Raw genomic sequence first — 12,130 nt, forward strand, 5'->3', positions numbered from 1 at the left:
GAGCTTATAAAGATAACTATAGCTAGGTGTGTGTATTTAATCTAGAGTCTGATGTTCTGTTTAACACTTACAAATAGGGATCACAACCCTTTAAGGGCCCTCTGCTGCTTCATGGCATCATAAACAAAATGGCTCTGGAGCTCAGCATAGCTCTGGTATTTTGGATATAATGCCAATAAACAAGAAACCCCCCATGGCATATTGACTGACTTGTTTTCCTCAGCTAAGTGGTGAAGAACTGCGGTGTGCTTGCAGAGTTACTGTGTTACTTTTTCCACCTTATTAATAAAGATGAGGATTTTTAGGTAGATCAAATATTTGAGGGCTTGCCACCATATATGACATTGCACATTTTTGCTCTGCATCTTGATCTTTATCTTGCTTCTCTTTTTTCTCTGGCTGAAGGTTGCTGAGCTTCAGTTACTGGAGATGGGAGCTAACACAAAAGAAACTCACTGTGACACAAAGGGTTTGAGACTTAGAGTTTTTGTGTGATAGAAGGCTCTTCATTGATTAACAGTGGAAAAGGTTGTTGGTATGCAACATACCAGATGAATTTGTTGAATTACCTGCTTGGGAAGACAAGTTGGTGAAAGTGAGAAAGCTGTGGTTTTGCGGCCTATTTCTGCTGTGAATACATCTTCATTAAAAGTATGGTCATCCATCGTCCTTTGTGCAGAATGATACCCTGGGTGGACTAACACGAAGGCTGGTATTGCAAGTTTCCTCCTGTCTTGGTGAGGGAGATGGTGACATGAGTCTGGTGCATTGGTCTAACCTAGCACTGATGACTGCTCCCCACTGCTTGTCAGGGTAGTGAGAGCCTTACTATCGTGTTGGGAATATTATCTGATGGGACTAGCAGTCCCTCTGACAGGGAACAGCAAGAACACCAGGCTGTGCAGGTCAGCAGAAATTGCATCTTTTGAGGTAGGCTTTCAGTTGCAAAGGTGATTCTTCTTGCTGTGGTCTGAGCTAATTTGTGACCACAGAGTGCCAAAGGATCAACTGAAGTCTCCCAAGCACCAGCCAGTCCTCTGCAAAAGAAAACTTTTTCCTCAACTCTCCATGGAGAAATCAGGCCAAGAGAACGCTGGATTCTGGCTGACTGAGCAACTAGTTAAATTTAGGGGAGAGCAACTTGTCTGCCTCCCCTGAAGAGTTGCTGTGCTAGAGACTGAGAAATGCAGAAATATATTGTTGTGGCCTAGCCTGAAGGCACATCTTGTGGGCTGCTCTGAGCTCCCCTGGAAAACAAATCTAAGATAGGGAGGGCTGTTCTAAAAATAATGTGGAATTTTATTTCCACAACTTATTGAGCAGGTATTTGCTGAGGTGCTGAAATTCTCTTTGGAATGCCTGAAATTTGATGGTAATACTTATTCTGACTCTCTCAGTGTGCCCTATATCACACAATGAATGTGCCTTTATCTCACGCCATCGACTTGGTGCAGTTTGTCATAAACCAGTGAGGCTGGTTGAAATTAAGGGCTCAGTCCTATGTTCAAGCACCTGCTGAGGTCAGTGAGAATATTGCCATTGGAAGGATGACCAAAAAAGCTTTGGTACTAGTCTAGGTTTGGTTTGAAGAAACGTGCATTGTTGTTTCCAGTGAAGGAGTAACAGGATGAGTCTGGAGTTACAGAAAGGTCTGGTGGATCTTCTTTCACTGCCTCATGGCTTTAAATTCTGACTTGAGAACATGTAACTGGCAAGATGTATGCTGTGGTTTCAGTCTGGAGACAGAAGGGAGCAAGAGGGGAGGCTGTCTGGAACAAGACAATGAAACACATCCTACCTGTGCTGTAGTTCCAATTCCATCTGACTTGCCACCAACAGAAGTAAATGGAGTCTTCTCCTTCAGACAAAATGGCATTGACTTCCAGTAGGCATCAAATATGTCTGCCTACCTTCTTGTTTTTGAGTTACTGCCACCCCAGTTATCTTCAGTGCTGACTTAAGATCTTCTTGTCAGTGTCAGGATACCTCCTTTCCATCCTGTCACTCTGGGGCCTCCCTAACATTTTAAGGAAAGCACATACTTTTTATTTGCTTCCAAACAATAGCATAGATCCATCTTCAGGCATATCAGTTTGTACGCTATGACTGAAAGCTTCTTTGAGTACATCACTCTTACGTATCAGACAACCTTGCAGCTATCTGCATGTGATACACATTGCCCAGATTGTGTCTTTCCAATATAGCTGTGGTGTTATAGAAACAATAACTTTTTTCTCTTTTCCCTTTTCTCTTTTCTCTTTTCTCTTTTCTCTTTTCTCTTTTCTCTCTTCTCTCTTCTCTCTTCTCTCTTCTCTCTTCTCTCTTCTCTCTTCTCTCTTCTCTCTTTTCTCTTCTAGAAGTACCCACTTTAAGGAATGCATTTTTGGTGGCAGTATACCTTGTATTAAGTGAGATTTACTCTGGTGGTCGCTGTTTGAAAATTAATTAAAATTAATTGGTTTGGGTTTTCATCCTGGGATAAAATGTCAGAAAATACAGAGATGCCAACATGTGAATGAAAAACTTGCTGAGGAATAAAGAACCACTCAGGATTTTCTCCCTATGTTTTGCTGACTTATGGTGCTTTTAACACAGTGACAAATTAATTGACTAGATGTAAAAGAGATGGACAGTGCTTAGCAAGAAAGGACAGGATATGCATTATAAGACAGCTGGTTCTGCCTCTGTTGGCTTATGGAGACAATATACATCGGAAAGCTAACGAGTCTCTGTTGCATAAGATAGATTCTCCTTATAATAGAATTGCACGCTTTGTCTCTAAATGGGGTTATTATACACACCATTGCACAATGTTTGAAGAGCTTGGTTGGCCCTTGTGGAGGGTTAGGAGAGAAATAAATTGGAAAACAATTGCATAGAAGACCTTCAATCCATCAATTGCTTCATGTTTATCCAAATTACCATTACACTGTTCCAAAATACAAATCTGTGATACATTCAGGGGTGGGATGTTAATACTGACCAGCCGTGTTTTGACAAGGAAGATTTTTCTTTTGCTGCTGTTTTTAAGTTGCAATAGAATTTTGCATTCATGGGAAGAAAAGGCAGTAGTGACAGCCACTTGTAGCGACAAAATAACTCTCTACCAAGAGTGAATTCTTATTTTAATATTTGCCACTATGCAAACTCCATTCTGAGTCTCTGTAAGTTTTGATTTTTCTACAGATGAGCTGTGATCAACTTCATTTATAAGGGGCTCTTCCTCAGTCGTATTCAATATTTAAGGGTGATGTTTGCATAATTAATTTATTATTTACGATGCTTCCATTTACGGGTCCATTACAGTGTATAGTTTTCAGAAAGTGCAAAGATCTGAAAACCCTGAACACCTTATGCTTTCAAATACTGGACATGCAGAATTTGAGGTGTTCAGACCAAGTATGTCTATAGTGTTGTTTCCATTCAGGCATGGTTGTGCCCCATTCCAGCAAGTATTCTTTTCCATCAGGAAAGCAGAGAAGACACATGATAAAGAAAAATTACTTGGTGGTAGTTGTGCAAGTCACAGTTGTTCCTATTTGTTCTTTCCTTTCCTGTTCCTTGGCCCACTCAGTTAAGCTGGAGTGTTTTATGTATGTGTGTATGTAGATCTGTGTATATGTATTTGAAGGATTTTGTCTGGAATAAGCTGCTGGTTTTGTACAGTCCTTGCCTGACATTTCTATAGCTTTATCACTTCCTTTTGGGTGAAGCTATCATCCATAATGCAAGGTGATGTGGCTCATAAGAAGAAATTGGAATAAGCACAGTTACTTGCAATTAATTTCCCACCCCTGAATAATTTTCCAGGGATGGTTATATGTTCTCTGTTGTATAGTATGCTCACTGATGACATTGCATAAGAGTATTTCATTCATCGTTTGAACTAACTGGATGTTTTTTCTTAATGAGCTCTCCCACTGCTATCACAACAACTTTAAATACCTTATGGCTGGTTAGGAAAGACTGACACACAGGCAAATCTGTCTTTGCAAATATCTTTCTGACATAGTTGCATTTTTCACTGGTGTTTCATTGCAGGTTGTGCTGCTGCAGCTTTAGTAGTTTTATAACAGCTTTTCCTTCTATCTTTTTCTTAGGAAAAGGAGAAACTATATGTGGAATTGAAGCATGTTCTGGCTCGGCAGCCAGGGCCTGAAGCTGCAGAACAGTTACAGCTCTACCGGCACACTCTCCGAGAGAAGACCAAACAGCTGAAAGTAAGGGATGCTTTCTGTCTCTGGATGAGAGGCTTCCAGGTTTGGCAGCTTTACTGCTGTTCCTGGAGATGTAGAGTTCAGGAAGATTTTCAGTGTTCAGTGTGCATGCAGTAGTATGTTTGGTTAGGAAAATAAAATTAATTCTGCACCTCAACAGTAGCTGTAGAATATATTTTTGTCCCATTATATTTGTTCATTTCATTACAATTAGAATATGTGTGCACAGCATAATGCTGTAAATGCTTTTTCTGCACATTGTGGGACACCATCAGTTTTCTGCTATGATTATTCTTTCCCTTTTCTTAATATGCTGAGATCTTTAATAAGCAAATCGAAAGCATTTCATTTACTTTTAACAAACTAGTGGGGGTATATTGAATATTATGTCTCAAACTGTTCTAATTTCTTTTAAAATGCATATACACACATGTGTTAGACTTGCACATTTTATAGTGATGACTAGAGTAACCTTAACCCTTTGTCACTAGAAGGGAAGATTTCTTATTTGAGAAGGAATCTTGAGGGAAACTTGAGTTTGAAAGTATGGTATTAGGAAGTGATTCTTTGAAAGAATGAGCTGATCTTCCCTTGTTCTTTCCTGCATGAAAGATCAGTCTCCCCAGGAGTTTGTCTGCTCCTACAGCTCCTTTCTCTGTTGAAGTCATCATCTCCTCTTCACTGCATCATAATCATGTCTGTACTAACCATGAGAAAAAAAAAATACAGGAGCAGATGGGCCCTTAGGAAACAAAGAGGCTGTTATGCAAATCTTAGCTTTCCATGGAGAAGAAAAACAATGTAGAAAATGTAAAACAGAAGCCAAAGTTTAGCTAAACTGAATGTGATTTGAAGTTTTCCTTAAGGTTCCCATTTGTCCTTAATGCAGTCAATTGCTACTGTGCATTGCAGGCACAGTATGTTGTAATGTTCTGGTGTGCATATCATTTTGTGGAGCCAGGTCAAGTTATTCTCCTTCTTAAAGAAGGAAAAGACACTATGCACACTTTTGTTTTCTTTAAAGTTTACAGTTTTACATGGAAGCATCATTTAATCCACATATACACTGTCTGGTGCTACTTTGACTGTGCGGATTTTATTACTGCATGCAACAAAGTGGATCTCAATAAAAAAACATTATAATTAAGTATAGCCCTGCACTGTGATTTTTTTTAAGCCCCTCATTTTGGGTATTCAACCAGATTTGTGTCCCAGAATGTTAAAAGCTAATATATGTATTAATACAATTCTCGTAATGCTTGGGGCATATTTTACATGTCTTATTGTAGTTCAAAATTGCATATCCTCAATCTCCTAAGCTGTCCTTAGGTGGGCAGAGGTGACTCAATGAAGGAAAGTGAAATGTGGTGGAAAATGGTGATTTCTTACATTGTCAAATATGAAGAACAAAAGTGCTTGTAAAATTACTAACATACATGTAAGTAAAACTAACATCTCCCATTTCTGCATTTTGCTTTTGTTTGTTAGATTTTGTCCTCAGAACTGAATATGTATGAATCACAGAGCCAAGAATACAAATATGAAATTGAAAGGCTTGCCAACGAGCTTGTGAATGTGAAAAAGAAATATCTGGCTCAGAAACGCAAGGAGCACCAGGCCAAGTATGGAAAATAAGTTTTGTCTACACAATGTTTTGCTTAAGCCTCCATTTTTTTTTAAGACCCTGCTTTATCCTTTTGATCAGAATGTGTCCAAATTTGATTGAAGTGATAGAGTTTTGTTGCCCAACTTTCCTGATGTTTTCTTTTATGCTACTTCATATTACTCTGAATTACTAGTCTGGTCTAGCTTTACCATGATCTGTGGTCACACCAAGAACATCCAGCAGTGATACTGCTGATGCATTCTGCAGTCCGGTTTAATTATCCATGCCAATTAGATGATGCACAGAAGATGTGGATTGGTTTCTGTCCCTCTCATTTAAGGAAAGATCCTCAAATATTATGGAGACTTCAGTGCATTTCATTGCTTGTAATTAAATGAAACAGCATTGTATATGCAGGACAACCTTTCTTCGGGTGAAAACTACATAAGAGTGATGTCATTATTGCTACCAAAATGTAGCAGCTGTGACTATTCCCTTTGGGCAGCAATATCATTGCCAATGGTTGCAGAGAAGAGCACTCCCCATCCACTTCTTGTTTTCTTCCTACACGACATGAAAGGAAAAGTGGAGAGAAATGATGGAAATGGAGGAAAGCAAGCAATGCTCAGAGTCTGGCTTTTTCAGATGTCTTACCCTTTTGAGGGGAGAGCCTAAAAACTTTCTTGTAAGTCGTTGCTCTCTCTTCATGTCCAGCAGCAGCTTGAGGCTGCTTTCCTGCCAGTCTCAGTCCATAATTGCGCATTTGTCTGCTCCTCCCGATCAAAAGAAAACAACTAGGATCTTCATTGCCCATTTTCAGGCCTATTAAAGTCACACAATTTGCAGAGGCTGAGAGATGAGGCATTCTGATCATGAATCTTCAGGCTGGAGCACAACAATTAGTCACTTCTGAAAATTGAGTTATGGGACTTTTCCTCTTAAAAATAAGCTACTCAGAAAGAACCTTCTTAGATTTCTGCAGTCAGATGACATGACCTGTTATCAATTTTTTTCTACATATGTCTTTCGTCTTTCCATCCCTTTCCTCAGCTTGTCCCGTCCTCACACACCATAGCCAACAATACATTATATTGCTGAATATAATTCAAAGCTGGCAGTATCCATTTCTTCCTTAATCATATTTCAGGCAGCAAACAGTTTTGATGACTGAATTAGCAGTAATAAACAGTGACTTTAGTCTATCTGCAAATTGCATAATGTTACCTTCGTGTTTGGAATTAACAACAATTGTGCAGTGCTAATGGCCTTCCTGGAGCTTTAGGATCAATATGTGAGGCTACCATAATGCCTGATAATCCATTTCCAGCAGCTAAGTATCCTCTTCACAATAGTTTTAATGTTTCCATTTTGGACCCTGGCATCCTGTTTCTTTCTGATCATTAGATGAGAAGAAATTCACCAATGTTTTTCTGTTATGCTGTACCTAGAATTAATTTCTGTTATGACCACTGAGAAAACAATTTGTTAGAGGCAGAACTGCATTAAAGAAAACAAAAACACTGTGTTAGGTTGACTGAACTTATTAATTGTACGCAGCAAATGGAATTTTGTGTTGTAGGTGTGTTAATGACAAACTCATTACACTGCTTATAGGTTCAGGACAAAGATATCTGCTATTAGTGCAGTTTGTCAGGTTGTTTTTCTTATGGATGAGTACAGCTATTGTCCTGTGAGCACGGTGTCTTTGTGACATCTGTGTTTTGGAAGTACAGTCACATGCTGTTTAGTGGTGCTTCTGCTGGACAACTTTCTTATTCCTCCCACCTCCGGCTCAGAAGCTACCAGCACCGTGCTGTCAGCCCTGACTCACACTTCCTTGCGTAGTTGCTGCTGGAAGGTAGCCGGATGCTGGGCCTGTGCTCTTCTCTGCCCCTCATTGTTTTGTTCCCCAGAAGAAAACTTCCGGGCCACAAGCTGCTTTGAAGGTTATGTACACCCAAAGGCATAAATGGATGTATCAGCCATGGATAATTGCAGGTTCTGTATCTCTAGATTCCTTTTTGTGTTGCCCGACAGCAAAGGAAACAACCTTGTTATGCTGCCTTCCTTCTTCAAACTGCTAATTGTGCACGACGTGTCTTTTTCTTTCTGCAATGGAGAAAGCCTGTTCTGCAGCCTGATGCTTCCCCAGGGAGTCCTTCATCCCTGACGTACAGCCATTCCACATTGTTGCTGCCTCAGACTGCTCCGTACAGGCACAGCCTGGTGTGTAGATGCTAACCAAAGAGTCAGAGCCAGTTGATTCCTAGAATCTCAGGTCGCTCTAAATCCCAGCTGACAGAAAACCACTGACTTGATCTCTTATCTCACTGGCTAATGTTAACACCGTGTCTGAAATAAATGTGTCTGCTTTTGCTAATAAAAAGAGGATCCTGTCAGGACAATAGCATTAGCAGCATTATTGATTACACTGGTATGAAAGAGAATTAATACTCTCAGATAAACTCACTCAAAGGTATCATCTAAAGCTTTTATTGATTTCCACATGACACTTCTGGTTTGTGATTTAAAGTCTTGATATTGAACTAATGCAGCTTTCCATGTGATGCTGAAGGAATATAGAGAGTGACAATAGGAATTTATCTTCACTTTATGTTCCAGCTGAAAATATCAGTTTCAGATTTTTTGAATCTGAAATCCTCCTTTGCTTTTCTCTGGTTCTGAGTGTTATCTTTCTTAGATGTCTTAAGCTTTCTTTTCCTAACTCCATTTTAACTTCCTTCTTGTATTCTTTCTGCTTCATTAGTTTTTTCTAGTTGCTTTTAGCACCAGGGTTCTAGTTTTATCTTTGTAAAGACTAGTGAGAAAATGCAAAGCTTAAATCCACACCAAAGACCTGATCCTGCAGTCTTACCTATGTAAATAACCATGCTGAGGAATGTCAGTGGTAGCTGGGAGCTTTTTCACGTGGCTGCTTGCACATTAATTCTGCATTAATGTATTACAGTATTCTACTGCACAGAATGTTCCATATTGATGAGCACATCTGTTGGCTGTCTCCATGGGAGCGTGAAGCCAGGGCAAGCATGGACTCTGGATCATTTTCTCTCCCCAGATTTGGAAGCCTGATAGTGAGATAGGATGAACCATCTAAATGTAGCATGTTAGCTCTTAATGCTGTCAGTTGCAATGTCCATTACAGTTATACTGGTATAACTAAAAATATGTACAAGTAGTTTTCATGGCTAAGTTCATCTGAGCTATCTTTTGCCTATTCTCCCACCTCCATATGAGTTAAATTTGGAAAGAGAGGCAGATCTAGTCCTCCTACAAGGTTTCTCTGAACTTCCTCCTCTCCCCACGCAGTCAGTAATATTTAAGGATAAAATATTAATTCCAGGAAGTGTTTTCTTTTCCTTTACTGGGGTCTGAATATGGGTGCTAATGGGTTCTAATGTAGAAGCCTGGTTTTGCTCATGATTTTGTCTGTAAAATAGAAGTAATGGTACTGACCTTCTTTGTAAAGCTTGGAGACCACTACTGTTGTGATAAACTAGTTCATCATAAAGCTCAACCTTGTTAATTTTAAATATCTCAGGACCTATTTCTGAAACATCCAGTTGTATCGCTGTGAGTCTGAAATACTGCCCTTTGTATTTGTTCTGCCATGTTTCCCTCACAAACCTCATTAGAAGGGAACCAGGTAACCCTTGTTCTCTCATCCTAAGGCCAACAAATTGAAGCCTACCTGGATCCTCAGACAAAGCAGCTTCCTGGAGCTGCCAGTGTATCCACAGTACTATTTTTTTCATCACAGGCAGAGTAATTATCACTAGAACTCTCTTAAGAAGTGAAGAGAGATAACACTATTTATTCATTAAAATTCAACAAAGTAAAAGCATCTCCACGTTGCGCCTTTGATGAATGTAGCTGTTTTAAAACAAATGTCTACTTGCTAGAATGGGTTGATTATTAGAAATCTGGGAGCTCATGCACAAACTTGCTCTAATGAGGTGCTCTGACCATTCTGGGGAGTGGCATTAAGCTCATTTGTTTCTGGCTTTAAATAATTCCAAAAAGCATCACTAGTCTTGTAATTAGATCCAAACAGACACCCAGTCATGGCTGTTTAGCCAAACAGGCTTTAATCAACAGATTTTTAATGATCTCTTGATACATGGTTGCAGCAAAGAAACTTTGGAGGATGACAGTTTCTTTAGTTTGTAAACATCATTGGGCAGCAGAATGAAAAATGCTTTTTCCTTTTCTTTGTTTCTATTTCAAGGGAGAAGGAGCGATCCTTGGCTGAAAGGGAGACTGAGTTCCCACACCTCAGATCTGACGTTCCTCGCTTCACTGGAGGGGGTTTTGCTCTCAGCAGACCCATTCCCAAAGTCACAGCTTAGGAGCGGACTCATCACTTTCCCAGTCTCTTGCTAAACTCTGCCTGTGCTGGATTGTTTGACAAATGAGAATTTAAAAAGAAATTCCATATCAACTTTTGCTCTGAAATCACTGTATTGCCTTCAGGGTTAATAAAGGCATTTTGTGTTAGAACTAGCCTACTTCTGGTTCACAAACAGAGGACTAAACCCTCATGTTTGATGCCAGCAGAAACTTAAACTGTAGAACTGAGTGGTGGAGACAGTGCAGATATTTCTTCCATACTGTATCTCTTTATTTAGCACAGTAACACCACAGAATGCCTTAATGTGGAGCGATTTCCCCTTTATCTACCTCTGTTGTAAGCACTCACTCCATTTGTCGTCTGACTCAAAACACCTGAAAGAAAAGTGAAAACAGAAAAGAAAAATTAATAAGCTGATGTTCCAAGCCCTGCTGTGCAAATGCAAAATTAACAACTCTGTTCTTAGATGTACACATGTAGCAGTTCTTTGTGCAGGTGGTATATAATTTGGTTTATTCACTGTTTGCTGCAGTTGTTAGTAAGATCAAGGAGGCTTGTGGCTGCAATGTGCATTATTAAGAATGTGATTCTGTTTACTCTGATAGACACAAAGTGACATAATTATGCCTATTCAACTGGGGAGACTGCACACTGGCTGGGACATGCTGTTCTCCCACGTAAATCCTTCCCAGTAAGTCAAACTTGGATTCAAAACACGGGAAACTTTACTCTTTAATTTCTAGGCTTGGGCATTTTTGTAACTTTCAGAAATTGTTTTTGTAATGCAGCAGGAGCCCTCCAACCTTTTCAGCCAAAAGAGATTTAATTACCATTCATTAACAAGTGAAATAACAAAGTCACCGCATGAGGTGCCGAAGTATAGAAAACTTTCAAGCCGTAAAATAAAATGTTTTCAAACTGATTTGTACATGGAAGCTCTTTCTCAGCCTGGGGGATAAAAATACTTGTCCAAAGAGATATGCTGATAAATATTTCACATGCACTAAAAAAAAAAAAGAAAGAAAGAAAGAAAGAAAAAACCCCTTTGCAAAGATTTTGTTCTTTCCTTTGGTGGAATACATAATTAAATATTAAAGTTACTGTGGGAAACTTTTAATGCAAGTGTTTAATTCAAAGGAATCAAGTTAAATACGACAGGGATCTACTTTGCTTTTACACTGGGGACCAGAACACTTAGTCATCAGATCCATTGTATTTTTCTTTTGTTCCCAAAATAGATATTATTGCTTTTTCTCTGCCGAGTGCATTATGCTAAAGTTATCGTTTTAGGGCAGTCATGCTGTCTGAATCGTGTCTTTCGTGTACCATGTCCTTATAGGTAGAATAACTGAGAATAACTGACACGGGTGCTTCGGTTTGAAGGGATCCCAAGAAGGCTTTAAGAGCAGTGTTTGTTAGGAGCCTGCAGCTGGACTCCACTCCGCTTACTGATACTGGGAAGAAGTATGTACTGAAGTGAAGTCACATTTACTAATTCACACAAATAAGAGGCGCTGTTACCCTCACAGCATATTGTCGCACTGCAGAGAAGCAACTTATCATACTCTGAACTGTACAGCCCGACTTATCCAGCAGTGATTGGAGTCTGTGCACATCTCTTCCCTCTGTTTGGTATCAGGGCTTATATATGAGGTGCTATTGTGCTTAACAAGATGCTACGTTGTTCAGAGCAAAGGAAGAGGAGCCAAGCAGATGGAATATGCGCACTAATTGTCTGTATTTTTGTGAGTACTTCAATAAAAGAGGCTCTTTTCCATCCTCCAATGTATTTCACAGGAGTCTGCATTGCATACATTTGGACTGTTCTTATGGTAAGACACTCCATCTCTCAGTGATTCTTGACCTGAATTTTCCAGTATCTAAAATGGGTGGGATAGTATTTGCCTAATGACTTGCAAAGGTGAATTCACTTTTGTC

The 12,130-nt window shown here is 39.5% G+C and overlaps 1 protein-coding gene across 1 annotated transcript in view; it reads left to right on the forward strand.

The window, feature by feature from the left end:
• The window catches only part of CFAP58 (cilia and flagella associated protein 58), a 57,047-nt gene extending 45,502 nt beyond the window's left edge, over nucleotides 1-11,545 (forward strand). Inside the window, exons 16-18 of the mRNA XM_072340740.1 lie at nucleotides 4,101-4,220; nucleotides 5,706-5,839; nucleotides 10,070-11,545. Of these exons, the coding sequence (XP_072196841.1) occupies nucleotides 4,101-4,220; nucleotides 5,706-5,839; nucleotides 10,070-10,190 (375 nt within the window). The 3' untranslated portion in view covers nucleotides 10,191-11,545. The remainder of the gene's footprint in view (nucleotides 1-4,100; nucleotides 4,221-5,705; nucleotides 5,840-10,069) is intronic.
• Nucleotides 11,546-12,130: the final 585 nt, after the last annotated feature.

This window comes from Excalfactoria chinensis, chromosome 6 (genome assembly GCF_039878825.1).
Source record: "Excalfactoria chinensis isolate bCotChi1 chromosome 6, bCotChi1.hap2, whole genome shotgun sequence".
NCBI lineage: Eukaryota > Metazoa > Chordata > Aves > Galliformes > Phasianidae > Excalfactoria > Excalfactoria chinensis.